The sequence below is a fragment of the Gymnoscopelus braueri genome (genome assembly GCF_963280865.1).
Source record: "Gymnoscopelus braueri genome assembly, chromosome: 8".
Lineage (NCBI taxonomy): Eukaryota > Metazoa > Chordata > Actinopteri > Myctophiformes > Myctophidae > Gymnoscopelus > Gymnoscopelus braueri.
In genome coordinates, this window is record NC_137609.1 from 42372161 (window position 1) to 42393312 (window position 21152).

The 21152-nt window shown below is 39.8% G+C and overlaps 1 protein-coding gene across 2 annotated transcripts in view; it reads left to right on the plus strand.

The window, feature by feature from the left end:
* rabep1 (rabaptin, RAB GTPase binding effector protein 1) overlaps window positions 1-21152 on the plus strand; it is a 332504-nt gene that overhangs the window by 18866 nt on the left and 292486 nt on the right. Inside the window, exons 10-18 of one of the 2 annotated variants that reach the window (XR_013933663.1) lie at window positions 3628-3732; window positions 4610-4726; window positions 6045-6143; window positions 7425-7565; window positions 8233-8422; window positions 12122-12177; window positions 13616-13714; window positions 17029-17145; window positions 19377-20119. Coding sequence is in view for 1 of the 2 variants with exons in the window: in XM_080436423.1 (XP_080292549.1) it covers window positions 3628-3732; window positions 4610-4726; window positions 6045-6143; window positions 7425-7565; window positions 8233-8422; window positions 12122-12177; window positions 13616-13714; window positions 17029-17145; window positions 19377-19478 (1026 nt within the window). In the remaining variant the exon portion in view is untranslated. Of the gene's footprint in view, window positions 1-3627; window positions 3733-4609; window positions 4727-6044; window positions 6144-7424; window positions 7566-8232; window positions 8423-12121; window positions 12178-13615; window positions 13715-17028; window positions 17146-19376; window positions 20716-21152 lie in introns of those variants that run through there. The other variant, XM_080436423.1, reaches the window with a different exon arrangement.

Genomic DNA, 21152 nt, shown 5'->3' on the forward strand with positions numbered 1-21152 from the left:
ATTTGCACACATTTTCACGATTTTTCAAAAATAGCAGATCTACAAGCTCGTAGCGCGGCACTCGGTGCCGCGCTATGAGCTTGTATATCTGCTATTTTTGAATAGCCCAAAGTGTAAAATAATGCTTTTTAGCTCAAATCTAAAAATGACACAGTTCCAGGTCTTAATGGGTTAAATAAGTGGTTTGAGACGGATTCGATTATGTATAGGAGGGGGTTTATATGGGTCTGTCGTCAGACCGTTGTCCATTAAGACCAGGTAAAGCCTCTGTGTCATTCTTTTTAGATTTCTTTGGCTATTGAAAAATAGCAGATTATACAAGCTCATAGTGTGGCACCGAGTGAGCTTGTAGATCTGCGATTTCTTTGAAAAAACGTGAAAAACTTTGCAAATCTTGCAAAATTTGTAACTCAAATAAAAAAATATATTTTGAGATGGGGGTCCGCGGCCAAATGCATATAATTTTGGGTGGTCCTTGAAAAGTTGAAGCACCACTGATATTGCAACATACTGTTAGGATTTAGAAAACATTTTTAGATATGTATTTGGCCGCGGACCCCCATCTCAAAATGTTTTGCTCCAGGGACCCCCCAGAAGCAAAGATTTTAGTTGAAAATGTTTGCTTTAAAAGTATATATGTATTCAAAGATTTGCACAAATGTTCCACGATTTTTCAAAAATAGCAGATCTACAAGCTCATAGCGCGGCACTCGGTGCCGCGCTATGAGCTTGTAGATCTGCTATTTTTGAATAGCCAAAGAAATCTAAAATGACACAGATGCTTTCCCGGCTTTAATGGGTTAAAATGTTGATATTATGTGGAAGACGTTGGTATGTTGATATTGTTATGGACGGCAAGTAGCTCAGGAGGTAGAGCAAGCTATCTGTCTGGGGAACCGGAAGGTCCCCGGTTCGATCCCCGCCTCCTCCTGGCTTCATGTTTGAGTCCCTGAGCCAAGACACTGCAGAACAAATGGGCTCCACGTTGTGTCCCCTGGGGCTGCACATTGTGTCCCCTGGGGCTGCACATTGCTCCAGATGGGATGTGTCAAATGCAGTGATTCATATCCCCATGGGGATGACTACAAATACCCTTTATTGAAGGTTAAATATCAGTTATGGGAAATGGTAGCCGTACGTGTGTGCAAAGAAACTTTATGCTGTACAGTTCAGAGTAGCATGTTGTATACAGCAGTGGTTCTCAACCTGTGGTGAGAACCATATGATGTTGGGGGTCCCCAGATGACAGTGAAGTGTCAATTTAAGGACTTTTAAGACCATTTTAACACATTGACTGCCAATCACGTAGATCTACGCGAACCTCCGCAAAGCCGCCACGTGCCAATCGCGTAGATCTACGTGAAGTGAAAAAAAAAAAAAAAAAAAAAACTCTCCTCCTATCTCCTATCCACTTCCTTGTTAACTTAAAACTTAAAAAGTCTGTATTTCGGCTCCTGAGTACTTTTTTTTTTCCAATGAAAAACTCTGGCACTGGCTAAAAAATTATGAAATAATTCTGGCAGTCAATGTGTTAATAGCCTACCTCAGAAATAAAAATAAAAGAAAAAGATCATTACTGCATCAAAAGTAATCAACAAACTATACTATATAACTGGTCAAACATTGGCCAAATAATATAAGAAAGAGGCAAACATTTTGGAAATAGCCGATCTACAAGCTCACAACGCCTCGCAAAGCGAGGCGTTGTGAGCTTGTAGATCTGCTATTTTCACAATATTTACAGTGGAACCGAGTCAAACTAAATGTAATGCCTACAATTCCAAGTGCTTGTCAGGGTGGGGGTCCCCAGTTCAAATATGATTATTTTGGGGGGTCCCGCAGTTCAAATATGATTATTTTGGGGGGTCCCAGTTCAAATATGATTATTTTGGGGGGTCCCAGTTCAAATATGATTATTTTGGGGGGGTCCAAGTTCAAATATGATTATTTTGGGGGGTCCCAGTTCAAATATGATTATTTTGGGGGGGTCCAAGTTCAAATATGATTATTTTGGGGGGTCCCAGTTCAAATATGATTATTTTGGGGGGGTCCAAGTTCAAATATGATTATTTTGGGGGGTCGCGGCCTGAAAAGGTTGAGAACCACCGGTATACAGGGTAGCACATTTTAAGGACAACTTCACCCATTTTCAAACCTTACCTTCATATAATTGGTCCTCACTAATGCTCATTATAGTATGGTACCATTTTTGTCCACTCCGTGTCTCAGAGGAGAGCTGTGGACAGTTCAGAAACCCGCCTACCAGTGACATCATCGATGGGGAATCGAAGTTAATAGAAGCATGCTATAATGGCAGCCATTGTTCTTGCGTTAATAAAAATCTAAAAAAATAACCCTGCCTAACGATGATGTCACTGGTGGGCGGGTTTCCGAAGTGTCCACAGCCCTCCTATGAGACACAGACCGAGTAGGAAAAAAATGGCGCCATTTTATCATGAGCATTAGTGAGGACCAATTAGATGAAGATAGGTTGAAAATGTTGAAAAAGTCGTCCTTTAAGAGAGGTGATGAAATATAGATGATAGTTAAGTGCTGATACCATATATTTAGAATTGTAATGGCTTGTCCCTGGATAGGTCAAATCGAAAGTGGTTTAATGCCAAACAAAATCTTACATTAATTTAGTTTATTTGGTAGAGAGGTTATAGTGAGGACACTGATAAATGAATGACCTGAAGTATTGAATGCATGAATGGTATTTTTTTAAAGTCATAAGTACGGAATAATAAAATTTCCTGCCATTTCATGCCGTGAGCAGTATTCAATATTCAATTTAATTTAGCTTACCTACTTACTGGCTTACCTTTGCTTATTTGCTTTCTGATGTTCCTGTTTGTTACAGAGCCCAGTCCTACAAAATATCAATGCTATTTCTCCAAAACATATATTTTATTATATATATATATATATATATATATATATATATATATAAAATATATAAAATATATAAAATATATAAAATATATATAAATATTTGTGTATTAAGCTACCTATAGGGTAGACACTAGACAGGCAAAGCGCAGGCCTATACGAGTCAAACTGAATAGTAACTAATGATAAACCACTGTTCAGGTGGTATAAATGTTTTATTACTGTGTTATATGAAAACTAAGTTAAACTTAGTTGCGTGCCGGTGTTGTGCGTGGTGACAATAGGCCTGTCACAATTATTACATAATCGTTTGATCTCAATTATTTTAATTAAAAGCTGAAAAAACTTACAACGCGTTACGCTATTTACACAATTTTTACTTATATTTTAAAGTGTAAAATTATTAAATATGTCAGTCATTTCTTTGTGTATTCAAGTTATTTTTCATAATATCTGCCCTGTGCCATGTTTAATTACGAAGCCTAAAAGCCAAACAGAAATGTCATTTTTATTCATACCGTACGCTCCAGTTTTCAACGACAGAAACACAATTAAATCTTTAATCACAATTATTTGTGTGACAATCAATAGACGACTTAAATCTTGTAAGCTTGACAGCCCTAGGTGAGAATAGCTGATCTACAAGCTCAAGTCGTGAGCTTGTTGTCGTTCTGCTGTTTTCGGGGCATTATTGATTCCATTGCAAAGCATTAACCTCAGTGGTCATGTGACTAGGTGAAGAACGCCGGCAGGAAGCTCGGCCGGCGCTGTGACATGTGCTCCAACTACGAGAAGCAGCTGCAGGTCATCCAAGGACAGGAGGCCGACACGCGAGATCAGGTGATTGACTCTATGCCAGACAGAGTTATATTGGGACTTGTGTGTTGTGTTGTTGTACCTTTTCACCCCCTCCATGGATTTTTTTTATTTAAAACTATTTTCTTTTACATGAGCTTAGAAGCATTGTAAGTGGATGGATGACATTTTGAGCCGGTGGGGATTTCAGTGTCTCAGAGCTGTTCTACCGTGACCAACTTTGATTGCACTGTAAATTTGAATTTGAACCGTAGCCTGCCGAAGTGCCCTGAAATGTTTACAGAAAATGGGAATTGTGTATTAGAACCGATACTTCTTGTCACTTTTATTTTATGCAGTGGTGGAAGAAGTAAACAAGTAAAATGCCTGCATTGAATATCTTAAGACAAAGTTCAAAAAGTACTGCTGTAGCAAAAGTAAAAGTAGTCTTCATGCAGAATGGCCATTTCAGAATCACTTATCATGTTCTTGGACTATAATCATTGAGCATTAACCACTTAAGCCCTATGTTATACTGGGGCCATTCGAAAATAGCAGATTTACAAGCTGTTGTGCTGAGCATCTTCTATGTTTGAAAACATTTACAAGATAATTTTTTAATAAAAATGTGATTAATCGTTAATAATCTAAATCTGCAATGTAACTATATCTACCAAATAAATATAGTTGAGTAAAAAGTACATCTACACAGTGTAGAAATATAAAGTGTCAAGAAATTAAAATACTGAAGTAAAGTGAAAGTGAACCTGGAAAATGTACTTAAGTACAGCACTTGAGTAAAATGTACTTGGTTAATTTCCCCCACTGATTTAATGAGTGGTAATGCGTGGTCAAGCTGGACTCCGTGGCCATTCCAGCCAGCCGCCCAGTAGGAAACACTTGTTTTATATGTCTCTCCCAGGTGAAAAAGCTTCAGGTTATGCTGCGTCAGGCCAATGACCAGCTGGAGAGAACGATGGCTGAGAAACAGGAGTTGGAAGACTCTGTGAAGCTGGCCAACGAGGAAACCACTGCCAAGGTCTGGACTCACACACACTGACACTGTTTGGAACTGTCCCTAAAGCGTATTTATACTCCATAGTACGACCGTATCGCTTGTCAAAAAGAACTGATCTAAAGCTAACAATGCGTTATTGTGTTATGTTAGCTTGTAGATCAGATTATTTTTGGCAAGTGACATGCTTGCGCAATGTTATATAAATAACGCTTTATTGCCATAATATAGTCGCATTGCCCAGCTCTTAGCTTTTTACACAATAGTCTTTGTGGCCTTGCCTGGCAAACAAGATCTGCCACACAGCAAGGTTCATATGGTAAGAATTAAATGATTCATGTAATCTTGAATCCAGCCAAAACATTGATTTTTATGACCTATTGGATGGTGAATTATTTGAATATGCCCATTGGCAGCTGCTATTTGCAAAACTACGGGTCGTACATACCTGAATCAGATAAGCAAGTTGATCCGTGATTACTTGAATGAAAAAAAATGGTGTTCTAATCAGACCAATATAAGCCTTATCATTACTGACCCCAGGTCTGCTGGAGTGGAATAGCTCTGAAATGCTCCAGGACAATGTGGAGCGCACTAACCATAAGGTCTAAAGCATCAAACATGCCTCTGCTACATACACCAATGCATGAATGACTTTAATGATGGTTTCTGTTATTCATTTGCCCAAAGGGTGCAATGAGTAAATTGGAATGGAAAAAACTTTAACAACCCTTAAATATATTGTCTGTAGGGTTTGTAGACCAAGCCTTGTGATTCATGCATGGTGGGTTAAATCAGAGGCTATTATTTACCTACTTTTATTTAGTCAACCATATACTGTACAGTATGGTTGCAGGATTGGTTGCCTATTTCCTCAGAGTACTTAAACCCGTTAACCCTAATAGAATGTATAGAGTTCTACAATCGAAAATTGATTTAACTTACGGTAACTAAATTAAATTAGCGTGGCTTTGTTTGATGTTAGTTTCTGATAATATGGAGAATTAATCATGGTTGCTAGTCATTGTTTATTTTAAGTAAAATATCATGATCATGTACATACAATAAGAAAGACAAGGTGGTGAAGTATAAATGATCAATACGCCTAACCCACCATTCAGTCAGACAAGTCCTAAATCGCAGCATAACTCGATGCTTTATATAAAACCACAGCTATGTGAGCCACTAGGAATATTCTACCTCTGTGAACAGTGTTAATACACTGATAACTTGGCATGTGTGCCTTATACATCAGCATGTGTTGGCCACGTGATTCATATTTGGAGGGCTTTCTGTTATTGTGTTTTTGAGATGAGATGGTTGTTTCTGTGATGTTTCCTAGGTATCTGCCCTCATGCAGAGGGTCCAGGAGTCAGAGACTCTGCTCAGCACACTGCAACAGGCTTTCAGTCAAGCTAAGAGACACACGCAAGAACAAATGGTGAGCAGCCCCACATTACCTAGTCACTCCCCCCAGGCTCTGTCTGTGTCTCTGTCTACCTCCACCAGAACAAAACAAATCCCGCTCAAAATAAAGTGATCTGACAAAACATTTGGATGTTCCTCCGACCGTATGTGCCTTTGACTCTAAAACAAATGTCAGAGTGTTTCCCCTCTTAAATACAGGAGCAGTTCCCTGTCATAAAAATGTGCTTGGAAGTTCTGTAAATATCCTGTTTTTCTTTTTTTTTTTAAAGCTATTTGCACTATTATTGAAATAGGGCTTACATCGTATGCTGAAACAGCTCTCAAAGTCACTCTTTTAGCACGTAAACTTCCTGTTGATTTTACTATTTGAAGATCCGGATCCGCGGATCCAGTCCGTGTTTCCTTCCTAATAAAAATAGTAAAATCAACAGGAAGTTAACGTTTTTATCTAAAATAAATAAACAGTACTGGGTTTGGTGATGCTCTATATTGTCTGAATCAACTATGTTTGCGTTTGTTTATGTGCTAAAAGAGTGACTTTGAGAGCTGTTTTACCGTACAGTCAATTGTCAATGAGGAGCTTATTTTAAATTCTCAATTTCTAATTAATGGAGCAATTCTTTTTTATTTCTTGTCCACATTTGGAGTTACATCATGGCAAGGTGACTACACAACCCAAACCTCTACCAAAGTGGTCTTGCCCTTTTAAGTGGTTAATTCATAATGTATACGTTTGGGTCACGGGAGACACCAAAGTTTGGGAACCCCAGTCAGTTCAATTGCATGTGGACTCCAAAAAAGCGCTTATTTCCCCTCTGTGAGCTCCTGTCCAGTTGGTAGCCTGGCTGGTTTCATTGTCCATGAATTATAAAAGGGGGAAGCGAACCGTGACACATGGCTGGACTCTGTGCTCTTTATGCTAGGCCACGGTTTCCCAAACAGTGGGTCGGGACCCAAGGTTGGGTCGCGGACCAATTTTTATGGGTTGCGAGTAAAAATCCCTTTACTTTTCGCGTCCTACATTTAGTTTTTAAGTATTATTATTTCAAAACATTATCTAAAAATCCCCCCAGAAATTCAAAAATGTTCATAGAATTTCATAAATGATAAAAGAAATCTTAAGACATTCCATAAATTAACTTTTAAGAAATAGTGAAAATAGCATATCTGCAAGCTTTCAACGCGACGCGTTGTAAGCTTATAGATCGGCTGTTTTCACTAGCTTTAGTCGCGGGGAGACATCAAATTTCTCCGTTGGGTCTCGTGCTAAAACGTTTGTGAACCGCTGTGCTAGGCGGTGCTGTTGCAGTCCAGGGCACAGGTTGCAGACGAGCTGAGCCGCTTGCAGAGGGACAACGACAGCCTGCAGGGCAAACACAGAATGCACACAGAACTCCAACAGCAGGAGGACTTCCAGATGCCCGGTAGCACGCACGTAGGTCAACTCTACAACTCTGGCGTCACACATTTAACCCATTGCCAGGAATTAATTAATTCCTACCGTCCCCTTGCCAGCAAAAACGGCGATTTACTGTACCTTTGATCCTCCATTCCAGAGCTATGGCCGTTTGAATGTGGCTTTAAAAAAAAAAAAACTTTAAAACAACAAAAAATTCACTTTTGTAAATCCTTTAACATGGAAGCAGGCGATCTTTTTTTTCTTGTGATTGTGCAGAATTGGCATTACGTCCTTGGCAGTGAATGAGTTCTAAGACCTGAGGCCGATTCTACAAAATGCCTTCGAATCAAATCAGTAGTTCTCACACTTTTTCGTAATTCAAAATTGTCAAACGTTTTTCAAAAACTTTCAAGATTTTTCAAAAACGTTCAAAAAAACATTTCAAAATACTATTCAAAAATAGCAGATATCCAAGCTCACAGAGTGTCACTTCGTGCCGCGCTGCGAGCTTATACATCTGCTATTTTTGAATAGCCACCGCTAAAATCTAAAATGACACATGCTTTCCCTGTTTTAATTGTAGCCAACGGTTTTTCCCCCTCGATCTATCTTTTAACGCCACTTTTCAGGTAGAAATAAAACAATTTGTGTGACAGCCCAGTTTAGCAAAACAAAACGTGTGGATTGTCCCCTCCCTGCCCAGGACCTCCAAGCGTTGGTGCAGCAGCTTCGAGAGGAGGTGGTGGCGTTGAGGACGGCCGCGGACCACCTGGAGGAGAAGCTGAAGGCCGAGATCCTGTTTCTGAAGGAGCAGCTCCAGGCAGAGCAGTGTCTGAAGGAGAACCTGGAGGACACCCTGCAGTTGGAGATAGACGGCTGTAAGGAGGAGATAGGTGAGCGGTCCACCACATCTGTGTACTCTCACCCAAATTACCCAGTCATCCCAGAGGTTTCCAGGATGTAAACCAGTGATTCTCATCGTTTCATTTTATTTCATGGACCCTCAGTTTAACCCTTTAAAGGTTTAATGACATTCACTTTTACACCACATTCAAAGTCTTTGTCCTGGTCCTTCAAAAGTGTACAAAAAGTTTTAAGTGAAAATTCCATTCCAGTGATCCATGGCAGGTGTTTTTCTCTCACATTTCTAAAGCCTTTTCAACTGCAATGAAAAAAGAAATCTTTGCCTGCGGGTGTCGCTGGTGAGGGATTTTGCCTGTCAATCATCGCCTCTGCTCCGCCCCCACCCAAAGGAAAGGATAGGGGAGGGGAGGGGCGAGGAGGAGAGTGGGCGGGATTAATCGACTGTGACCTCACTGTCGAAGGGCCAAGCTCAGATTACTTTTCAGCCTAATTATTCAGAAAACCCCAGACCACAGAAAATCCACTGAATGTTCTAAGTTCAGTTTTTTGGGGTGTAATTGAGGTCATAAAACCCCAAATAAAACATTGAAAATAAAAAAAGTGAAAATGAATGTCATGATACCTTTAAGACCTGAGGCGATTCTTAAAAATGTTTTCTAAATCCTAACAGTTTTTTGAAAAAAATCGGGGACATTTTTTTTTCACGATTTAAAAAAAATAGCAGATCTACAAGCTCATAGCGCGGCACTCGGTGCCGCGCTATGAGCTTGTATATCTGCTATTTTTGAATAGCCAAAGAAATCTAAAGTGACACAGATGCGTTCCAGGTCTTAAAGGGTTAATATCCGGCCACGGATCCCTGTTTAATACAATCTTTATCTCTAAATCTAGAAAATCCTCATTTGTAATAGATTTTCATCCATTATTACCAGCTGAGCCTACACCTTCCTAGCCGTGTGAGCAGCTGCCCAGATTGTACACGGGGGTTTTCGCACATCCCCTAGAACTGGTCTCTAATAGACTGAGGAAATGTCTATGTCTATGTATGCACACTTACGCAGTATTGAGATATGCGGTTGATTTGTGCAATACCAGAGGCATATTCTCATCTGCATGCATACTGCGTACTAATAGATTTAAAGGACCCATTTCAGAGGCTGTATTGCTGTCATGGGAAGTGATGTTGTACTTGTTGCCCACATTTTATTTAGATTAGCCATTTTTCAGCCTTCATTTATACTGCCCTGCCAAGCTAAAGTGCTGTAACTACGAAAGAAAAAATCACTGAAAAATGGGATTCAAAGTGATTGAACTGGTCAGCCAAATGAGATATCGGCATATAAGTGATATTACACTAATTGTACATCTGTTCTTGAGGTAATTGTTTATCCCCCAAAATCACGAAGGCTAATTTGACCTTTGGGATACACAAATAAGTCGGTGTGTCCAAAAACGTAGTTACTGCACTTTAGCTTGGCAGGGCAGTACAGTACAAGAACATCTTCCTGAATCTTATTGTTCAAGACAAAATGTGGGTGGCCAGAACAGTTCTCTGCTTCCTGAAAAGTTCACATCGTGTTCAACAGAGTGACATTGCCTTTATCAATTATGTTCACCCTTTCTCGAGATATTTTCTTTTTCATTCATATAGTTTCTATTCTTCTTTCTTCTCCATTGATAACTGTTGTTCAGACATCTTGGAAGGTATGAAGCACATTTTTCAACGTGTGTGTGTGTGTGTGTGTGTGTGTGTGTGTGTGTGTGTGTGTGTGTGTGTGTGTGTGTGTGTGTGTGTGTGTGTGTGTGTGTGTGTGTGTGTGTGTGTGTGTGTGTGTGTGTTAATATTGTAGCTGTCAAACTACTAATTGTATGAGACCTAAAAAATGCTTAGATCACTCCTCACTCACTTGTGAATGATTCACAAAAAAATTCTTCCAGCGGGTTTCGATGTATGCTGTCATTTCCTGTACATCAGGCAGTAGCAGCATTTCACTGGTGCATATTATTAGACCATATGCGGCATGATTGCCTAATTAAGCAGCAATAACTCACCATGATGTATCACATCTAAGGGATGCTAGTCATTATATCACATCTAGGGGGCGTTGGTCGGCCTGAAGGATTAAAGACTACCTTAAATAGTATTTTGAGAGTTCAATTTCCATGAATGTATTTCTTATTAAAACAGGGGCTGTGCGTGTCTCAGCGTGTTGGACCGCATTGATTGATTGGTTGAATACTTTATTAGACAGAAATGCAAACAGCACGAGGTAAAAAAGTATGGAGCGTGGAGCTTCCAATCTCCAGACACCATACAGATAGATGCCTTTTACTCTGGTATGAGCACTGATTTTGGTCATTGGCGAGTACCATCATGACCTGCCTGGATGTCACTTCGGTCCACATACAAAGTAAAACAAAATGGCAAACAAGGCATTGCTGAATCATGTTTTCTGTCACAGCAAATGTTTTCAGAAACATATTTTAGTGTACTGTTCAGCTTTAAAAAGGAGATAGTTTGAAGTGTGCGGCAGCCATGTTTGTTTGTTTACATTCAACATGCAGTACCTCCATGTCTAACATAATGACACTTAGTTCTATGTGGAATATTGATTGACAGGTGCGTCATTGGATCAAATCGATTATTACCCCATGATTGTGAATTTTGTTTGACAGGAAGTAATCAAGATTGGACCTTTTGATATAAAAATACACACAAAAAATATATATATTTGTACTTTTTCTACATTTTATTAATTGCTTATGTCCCCATTATGACTGTGGATATGCTCTGAAAGGGTGAAAAACGTTTTTCATTACAGCTCTCTTTAAACGTAATTTACCACTCCTTTGATTCTGTTTGAAACTACACCTTTTATCTGACAACCAGTCATCTAAGCATTTGACAGCCTTTAATGGTGTTTGCTTTATTTCTCCCCCAAGTTTAATCAATTTCTCTGCACGTTGTCCTTTTAAGGAGGACTTTTTAACAGAGATATTGCTCTATCGTCTCCTCCATAGTTAAGCCTCCACAGAGATCCCTGTTGATCTTACATTTTGTTGTGGATTTCACCTTATTGTCTACAGTTAGTATCCTAACAGTTTTCCGTTGCCACGGAATGACCTGGAACTGGTAGATATTAGCCTTCATAGCCATGTTATGTGGTTATTATACCACATCCATCATCCAATCAGATTGCGTGATTTGACCAACCCTTTTGATAAATAAACTTGACTCAAAGCTGCTTGCGTTTTGTTTAGTCTTAACTCTAACTCTAAGGTGCTTGTGTGCAATAGCATGTGTGTGGTGTCACAGGTTTTTGCGCCCTATACTAGCTCTAAACGCTTTGGCACAGTACTGTGTATGTTGCTTAGTGTGAACGTAGTTTTGCCGTGGCGTATGTTTGAATTTCTAGTTTATTTCACTTGATGGCTCAGTCTGTTAGTCTAATAGCTTTTGTGTGACATGTACAGTACAGTAGATTGTCTTCCCGTTCTCTTATGTTTATTCCATCTGTCAAGTGTCTAATCTTTCTCTATCTTCCCTCACTCACAAAATCACACCCTCTTGAGTGAAGCAGCTTCTGCCCACTTAACCCCCCCCCCCCCCCCCACATGGCACAGTTTTGAAATGGTGTTTGTAAATCAGTTTTCCAGGAGTCTGCAGTGCATGAATACAGAGCACGTGAGTGAGTGGTAACCAGTTGTCATGATGCTTATTCCCACAGCGTCGTTCTCCAGTCTGAAGACAGAGATGGAGCGAGTAAAGACGGAGAAGGAACAGGTATTTACTCTTTATTCATGCTACCCTTCATATTTATATTTACTCTTAAGATATTACACGGCATTACCTCACACCCATTCCATCTCACAGTTCTTTACATTTTATTTATTCTTGCTTTTTTATTTTTATTTTGGAGGCATCATGACCAGAGAAATTGTTCCACTTTTTTATTATTATATTTTGCCTCAGCTCATATACAGTAATAAAAACGTAGTGTTAATTTAGTGTACAAATGGAACCAAATTATACCCTTACGTGTGCATTTGGTTCCATTTGTACACTGTCTGAGTTAATTTACACAAAGGATTTACTGTAGAAAGCAGTTGTTCGCAAACAGTGTGCCGTGACTCTGTGAGACAAATCCAGACGTGCCTTGGGATTTTGTGAAAACTACACATTATTATTGCCATATACAGTATACAACTATTCAAAAAAAATAAAATTATCTTTTAAATTATCTTTTAATTTACTATATCGTTGTACGTACTAATTTCTCAAAGCATAGGCACGTTATATAACTTGAAAAACAATATTTGAACCACCTTAAATGTGGTGTTCCTATTTTGGGCCTGTCATTATAGGCCATTTTTGCTATGAATACAGTTGTACCTTGAGAGCTTCTGACTTTCTCAATAGTTTGCCTTGGGCACATAAAGTTAGAAAATCAGTGATGTGTAGAGAATTGGGCTTGGAGCCTGGAATTTTTTTTTGCATCGTCTCTGCTGTAGAGAAGATAAAAAGCCTGCGGTGGAAGTTTAGAATCCTCATGGTACACTGTCTGGGGGACAAAGTGACTTTGTGAATCAAACGTGATACAGGAGCTGTTCAAATCAACAAAATGTTCTGCGCGGAATGTCCCCACTTCGTCATGATGACTTTACTGGTGATGGAACAGTGGCGGTTTATCAATTAATTGACGAATTCAAGCACTAACAAGGGTTTGAATTCGTTCTCCTGCTATGCCACAAAAATGTGGAATGCCCCACCAAAAGCCTTGAAGGAGTGTAAAACCCTACTCTCCTTCAAAACCGCTCTAAAAGAGTACCTACAGGTGGTTGCAATTCGAAACTGGCCCCTGTAAAAGTCAAAGCCTAGCCCCCCCCCCCCCCCCCCCCTGTTTTACTGTACATATTTTTGTTTTTCAATCTGTTTTTATGATGTCTTGCATAGCAGTGTATGTCTGTCATTAAATGTCTCTATGAATTGAGTACACAGGACCCCAATGGAAACAAGCCATAGGCTTTCTTGGGTTTAAAATCCTCTTAGCAGACCTTGTATTGAACTGTACTTTCCTGTGCAAACTGCTAATAAATTATTCAATCAATCAATCAATCAATCAATGTTGTTGTTGTACAACCAAGTATATAGGGCTTAAGTGGTTAAGAATTAATGTCCACCCACTCGCGTTCTAACGTTTTGATGGTGTTTTGTTCTCCAGTTGCAGAGCAGCCTGGCAGAGAGGAGTGAAGCACTGAACAGTCTGCAGGCTGGCAGGACTAGTCTGGATCAACAGCTCAGGGATCTCACCTCTGCCAAGGTCAGCACTTGTTACACGTAGCTGGCACAAAACGTCCATAATATGTCTCCGTAGCGTCACATTTTCTTTAAATGTAATTCTACAGTCAGTGACCCTCATTTATCAACGGAGCGTAAAAAACGGCTTATATTTTTCCATAAATGCGGCCGTACACCAGCGTCGACGTCACATTTATCAACAAATCATATACAGCCAATCCTAGCGCACATCAGGTCGAAGCTTTGATAAATCTCACGTCTGAAAACGAGCGTCATTTGAATAACACGCCCTTAAATATTCTCGAAACACCCCGATTTTTCGACATGAAGAACCAGAATACGACCAAACAAAGCATGGAAAGCCAATAAGAAAGAGTTTCGCCGGCTCGCCTCGCCTCACTGCCTGTCAAGTCACACACACACACACACACACGCACGCACATGCACACGCACACACACGCCCAACTGTGTCTTTCATGTAATCCGTTACGGTACAATCTTTGTCACGTAGGCTTGTAGCGTACATGAATGACATATTATGATACGAATCACATTGCCATGAATGGAATGCGTTTGTATATTTATTTGCCCCATACCGAGCAGTGCGCGTTCGAGTTACACTAAAATAAAGCAATCATGTAGGCTATTCCCCATGAGATTCGGGCGGGCTGCAGTGATCCCGTGCCGCCACGTTGATAAGAGATTGGAGCGTCGGGTTTATATCCTTAACCCATACCATAGGACAAGCTAATGTAAGTTTGTAGACCTCACTGTCCATGAAAGGATGGTCGGGAGTCCCGACTCCTGGAAAATACTCTCGCAAAAGCGCTCATATATTTTGAAAATAGCAGATCTACAAGCTCACAAGCGTCGCGATGCGACGCTTGTGAGCTTGTAGATCTGCTATTTTCAATGCAGCCAGATCTGCGATCTTATCTGAATGACTGTTAAAGCAGTTTGTTTAAATTATTATTATTTATAGAATGTTATATTTTCACAGGGATTATTTATTAGTGTAGATATACATTTTGGAGTGGATTATGTGTCCAGATGCCGGTCAGACAGTCAAACAATGCTGCTCCGCAGGTCTAGAATGGAATAAACGGGCGCAGCCAACGTCAACAACTTCTATCGACCAGACGTGAGATCTCAGCGTACCGTAGGCTGAAACCAACGTCCGGATATATTGATAAATGCCGAAAGTTGCGGTGATCTCGCCGTACGCCCATTATTTGGTCTCCCTCTCCTGACGGAGAGTGGTAATTGCAACGATGTCTGAACTACAACCTTTGTAGCAACTGTCTAAACCAGTGGGTTTAAACCCTTTTCATACCAAGGTCTATTATTTATTTATTTATTTGGCATTTGAGCCACAGACCACCATTTGATGAGATTTAACATTTCAGATCCAAAACTTTGAATATTTTGTTATCGTTGGATAAGATTTTGTCTTCAATTCCATGCTGTATTAATTGATGTTGGTACCATAGGAGAGATAACAGGCCAACGTTGTTCAAAATAACAATTCTTCTACCTTGTCTAATTGTGTAGACTTCTTGTAAATTAAGTAATGCAGATGTTTAACAATAATTTAACTCTTGAAAGAGTAAAATGAAACCAAATGGACCGTAAGGGTCCATTTGGTTTCATTTTACGCTCTCAAGAGTTAAAGATCTATAAGGGTCCATTTGGTTACCAACTCTCCATTTAGCTGTGGACCACCTGGAACCCCCTCAAGGACCACTGGTGGTCCCCGGACCACCGGTTGAGAACCACTGGTCTAAACCAGTGGTTCTCAAAGCGGGGGTCCAGGGACCCTCAGGGTTCCCTGAGGGGGTTCCTAAAAGGACCGTTACAGGTCTGTAACTCTGAGAGTGTACAAACTCTCTAGAGTTACGGGGGTCCCTTGACATTAAATGAAACCACTGGATCCAATGCGGCATCTGCTTTGACTTTATTGACGTCAACCGTACCATACAGATTGCGTAAAATAATCTTTTCCTCATTCAAATAAGTTCTGGGTTGTAGCTGTAATGCAATTCAACAGCGTACGTACAGCCAGGTTTCATATTGCATTATTTACCCAAATCGGACTTGTGCAACATAAATATTTTATGCGTGTTGGACTTTATATACAGTATAATTCATTATAACATACTGTATCTACCTAGAACTGGAGAGATTGATTTCAAGTTTCAAGGCACACACTCCCATCACTTATTCCTCCCTTGCACCCATCTGCCATTATTACTTGCGTGCGTTTTTTTAAACCTTTTTATTAGGTTATCTTTTTTACAAGGGAGCCCTGGCCAAGAAAGCAATGAAGCAGGGATTACAACACAAAATACAATAAAACACAGAAAAAATACAAATGACACATGAATACAAAGTCAAGTGAAATGACATCAGACCTCAGTTTTTAAAGTCTGTACTGAACTTTTAAAATCCCCCCAAAGGGATGAAATGCTCCAGTTTAACGTCCTCCTGGAGCCGATTTCCAAAAACTAAACTAAACGCCATCCTCCCAAATTCCGTTTGTGTGTGTTCATGTTGAGTGGTGTAAAGTAACTAAGTATGTTTACTCAAGTACTGTACTTAAGTACAATTTTGAGGATTTTTTTACTTAACTGGAGTATTTCCAATTTTCAGTACTTTTACTTCTACTCCGCTACATCTCAGAGGCAAATATTGTACTTTTACTCCACTACAATTATTTGAAAACTTTAGTTACTAATTACTTTGTGTATTTTGATTATTATTACAAAACCACTTCATCATACATTACCCACTTCAGCCCTATAAACATTTCGGCCATTTGTATATAGCTGATCTACAAGCTCACAATGCGTAGCTTGTAGATCAGCTATTTTCAAAAGATTGTTATACATTAGAAAACCTGAAATGTAACATTCTGCATAATGAGTACTTTCTACTTTTGGCATTTAACTCATTGAGTGCCATTCACGTGTTTCACGTGTTTTACCGCTATGGTGCAACGTGCCAATCACGTGTTTCACGTGTTTTTGAATCCACTCCTTGTTTAACTTATAACTGAAAACGGCTGTATCTCGCTTCCAAAGCACTTTTTTTTTACTTTGAAAAAAAATAAAAAATAATCGCACTGGCCAGAAATAGCCAGAAATAATTCTGGCCCTCAGTGAGTTAAGTGCATTTTGATACCAATACTTTTGTACTTTTACTCAAGTAAATGTTGAATTCCGGAGTATTTCTATATCGTAGTATTGATACTTGTACTTAAGTTAAAAAAAAATGTAGTACTTTTTCCACCACTGTTCATGTTGCTTATGTTGCTTGTGTCTGTGCGTGTGGTTCCAGAGTGCTCTGGAGAGCCAAGCGTTGGAGGACAAAGACAAAGCCTCGCGGCTGCAGACAGAGTTAGACGTCAGTGAACAGGTGCAGAAGGACTTTGTCAAGCTTTCTCAGACTCTGCAGGTAAGCAGGTGTTTGGCCATTACCGTGACACATGCTCTAGCACAGTGTGGTTCTCAAACTTTTTCATGTCAAGGACCCCCAAATTGACACTCATTAGCCCGCGGACCCCCATTTTGAAAAGATATGCCAGGGGACCCCCATAAGAGAAGATTTTTTACGGCTCTAGCGGTGATTTTCAACCATTTTAATTTCAAAGACCCCCAGTTTGACATGCATTATTTGGCTACGGAACCCCATTTAATGGCATTTCTATCTCTGGGACCCCAATTTATATTGTAAAATCAATGTTAATTTAACTCTGAGAGTGTACAAATGGAACCAAATGGACCCTCTTGCCCTTTATTTGTAGGACCACATAGACTGGATAGGACACATAAAGCTGAACCAAATTGGCAATATAAAATGCAATAAAAGCTCTTCTGTGTTGGGTTGTCCCTTTTAATTAGTCTCACCATCTTAATTCATTAGTATCAGCTGTATCGGTAACACTGCTGTGTAGCAAACGTCCAAACGCATTAATTGCGCTGTCGATAAACCTGAATGCTTACCGCCCTCAAAGTAGAGGCATATGTTGTGTATTTTTTACAGGCCTAATAAATCCAGTTAAAACAGTGAACTTATTATGTGCTGCCCTCTAGTGGTCACAAATTGCTTATTGTAGCTTTAATTTGTCACAATAGGCTCTGTGCATAACTGTAACCCCGGGTTTCCAGAAAGTGACATACCTGCGACTTCTGTTCCCGTTAATTTTCCCATAGCTTTGTTTGATTGGCTCGGCAGACGATTTGAAACGGAAGCTTATCGTTGCTGTTAGGCGGAAACCGGTTACATTACATTACAGTCATTTAGCAGACGTTTTTATCCAAAGCGACTTACAATAAGTGCATTCAACATAGGTAGGCAAGGAAACTACTAATCACCAGAAATCTTAAGTGCATTCTCTTCTAAAACTAAGAGTATACCTAGCGCTAAGGTAAAAGTGCAATATATCAGCCACCTACTTTCTTAAACAGATGAGACAAATAGGAAAATCAAATGAGCAAGAGCTAAAACAAATAAGTGTATCAAGTTAACAAGATCCAATAAAACAAGAGCTCGTACAAATAATTGACAACAAGTAGGCAAGGCTAAGAGGAAGGGTCAGGATAGTGTTACTTGTCAGGAAATGGGGAAAAAAAGTGTCCCCATGGATCCAATGTAGTTATTATTTAGTCACAAGCTCTTAATACTTTTCATTGGCAAAATATTTTTATACATTTGTATATTATAAAACCCTCAGGCAGAATTAACCACTTGTAGATAAAGCTATTTTTGCTACTTTTGCGGGACACTCTTAGCCTGATTATCAGACTGAAGCTTCATGTCCACTCAGTGGAGTGGGCGGGGTCTATTTTCTGGAGCCAGGCTAGGACACTCTTGTACGACATTAATTTACGAAAAAACAAAAGCATAAAAAGTTGAAATATGGAGATACAAGGTTGTGATATGCGACGGTCCCATAAGCGTCTCAATAGTGTGTGCCAAAGTGTGCATGCTGTAAACTCTGACAAATTATGCAAACCATGCCCCCTTCGCTGTGATTTTTACATGATTTGACAGCAAAGCAGGTGTGCCAACAACCGCGGCTTTGATGCTTGTGAGGCGTGCCCGAGCAAGCCGCCAATGAGTTGGCAAACCGTGGTGGACAGAATGCGATCTGTCGCCCGCTTCAAAATTGCACAATAGTCCTTGACAATGATTGTGCGCTTTAGACTAGCTAATGTTAGCGGACCAGCTAGCTAGCTACATATTGTAAAGTGGGTGCGCGTTACTTTCACCCAGCCAAAGGGAGGACATCAAAAGATGGGCGTGGTTTCCATATAGAGGAAATAGCATACATACACCAGTGGTTCTGACTGTGCATCAGGGTTATTATAGTTGGCTACAAAACTGTTTACAAAACTAATTAAAACGTACTTAAATCATACTGAATATGTCCTTAGTTTGTTTTTTCATTTCATTTTATCTCATATGTAAGTCATTTAGCTGTGCCAGTTTTAATCCCTGTTGGCCAAAATCGCGTCAATTTAAAATGGCCGATTTATAAGCTCGCAACTCTTGTGAACTTGTAGATCGACCATTTTCCCTTTTTTTTTGTTTTTGCATTAAACTAAACTGAAATTGAAAAAGTCCAAACAAAATAAAAATAAAAACTAATGATAAATAACCTTGCTCTCCATCCGTGCCTCCAGGTACAGATGGAGCGAATTAGACAGGCAGAGTCCTTGGACCGGATACAAATCATCCTCAACGACACCAACTTGACCGACATCAACCAGCTCCCGGATACATGATACCGCTAAGACGGAGAACTGCAGCGTAAAGCCCTGCTCCCCCTCATCCTTTGTCACTGGTCCCAGTAACCTTCTCTGCCCCTCACCCCATAACCACCATGGAAGGACGCGTTTGGAGGGGAAAAGGACGGTCATGATTTTGAGGAGAAAAAGGCCTTTTTCTGTACATTTAAGACTCTTGGAGACACACCACGGATAGAATAATGAAGAACACTATTACTACTACAACTACTACTACTACTACTACTATGACAAATTGTAAATAACTAAGATAACTGTCTGCGACAGAACGAGTGGAAGTTCCACCTTCCTGTGTCTGTCTTTGTCCCTTGTTTCTACTGTAGATATGACTGTATCTGTATTAGCTCAACCAAAAAAAAAAAAAAAGTTTGTTGTCTTCTAAAAAAGCACTTTTCATCTGCCTCCCTGTCTTCCCAGGTAAACAAACAGATGAATGCATACTTGTATGCATACATACATGCACACGACTTCCTCTGCCGGTGGTACTGTACATGTTTCGGTTCTGATGGCAGTTCTTGTCCCCTTGTCGGGGTGGTGGGCGTTAGGCTCGTTTGCTTCGTACGTTTTCTAACTCAGTTTGTTCATTTCACCCTGTGGCAAAGGCTAAATGAAGGAAATTCGTGGGAAAGATTTGCACATAACTCTCCCAGGAAAAAGTGGAACGTTGTGTGCATTGTCCATTTCTAAAGGATCTGTGTTACTGTGTCCTGCGTTTCATCCTTGCTCTATAGCTAGGAACCTTTTTGAAAACTGAAGAGTGTTGTTGTTGTTTTTCTTCCTGTTTTCATGAATTTTTGACTTGTCCATGAACTAATTGGAACACTCAACCGGCACTGTATCACTCAAACTAAAGATATTGTTTACTGAGGTGAGGGCAATGACCTGGCATATGTAAAGCCTGATTTATACTTAGTTGTGCGTGTGTGTTATGCACCACCAATAGCCGATCTACAAGCTCGCAACGTGTTGCAGCGTGACACGTTTTGGTGCGTGACAGCAACATGCAACTAAGTCTAAATCAGGTTTAAGTGTAATCGGTGATGTAATACCCAACCATCCTTGGACAGCCTAAATAATCAGGCCGTCTTTTTGTAATAATACTGCTTAGTTCATGATGGTAGCTTATTAATTCCAACACTGACTTCACGTGACACTGACTCCCATGGCTGTTCTCTGCATCTGCTTCAATAAAGCAAAAATATTTCTTAAACTCTAATGCGGACAGCTGACTCAAACTTGTCTGATATTTAGGGCTCCTCCTTTAAACATCTTTTGCTCCTTGCTTTGAGAACATCTCGGAAGTCCCAGGGCAGGAATATATCTTGTACGTTTGGCGATCAGTGGAAGACCCATTTAAAGGAGGAATCATTCCAAACTTCAGCCATTTGACTGAATACTGAAGATGCTCACTTATCCAAAAGGAAAGAAAGTTCTGTGTGTGATTCTACTGAAAATCAAATTAAATAGTGATTGTAATAAAATAATTTGGTTTGGAACCATAAGACATTTGTCACTGCACTTCAATGAGGACCGATTGTTCAGTAGGTGCGTTGTTCACTGATACAGGACAAGTATAAATGAATGATTAAAGCAAACCAAGTTAACATTAGGGTGTCCAAGTCGTCAAATGCAAGAATAATATATCATGTACAC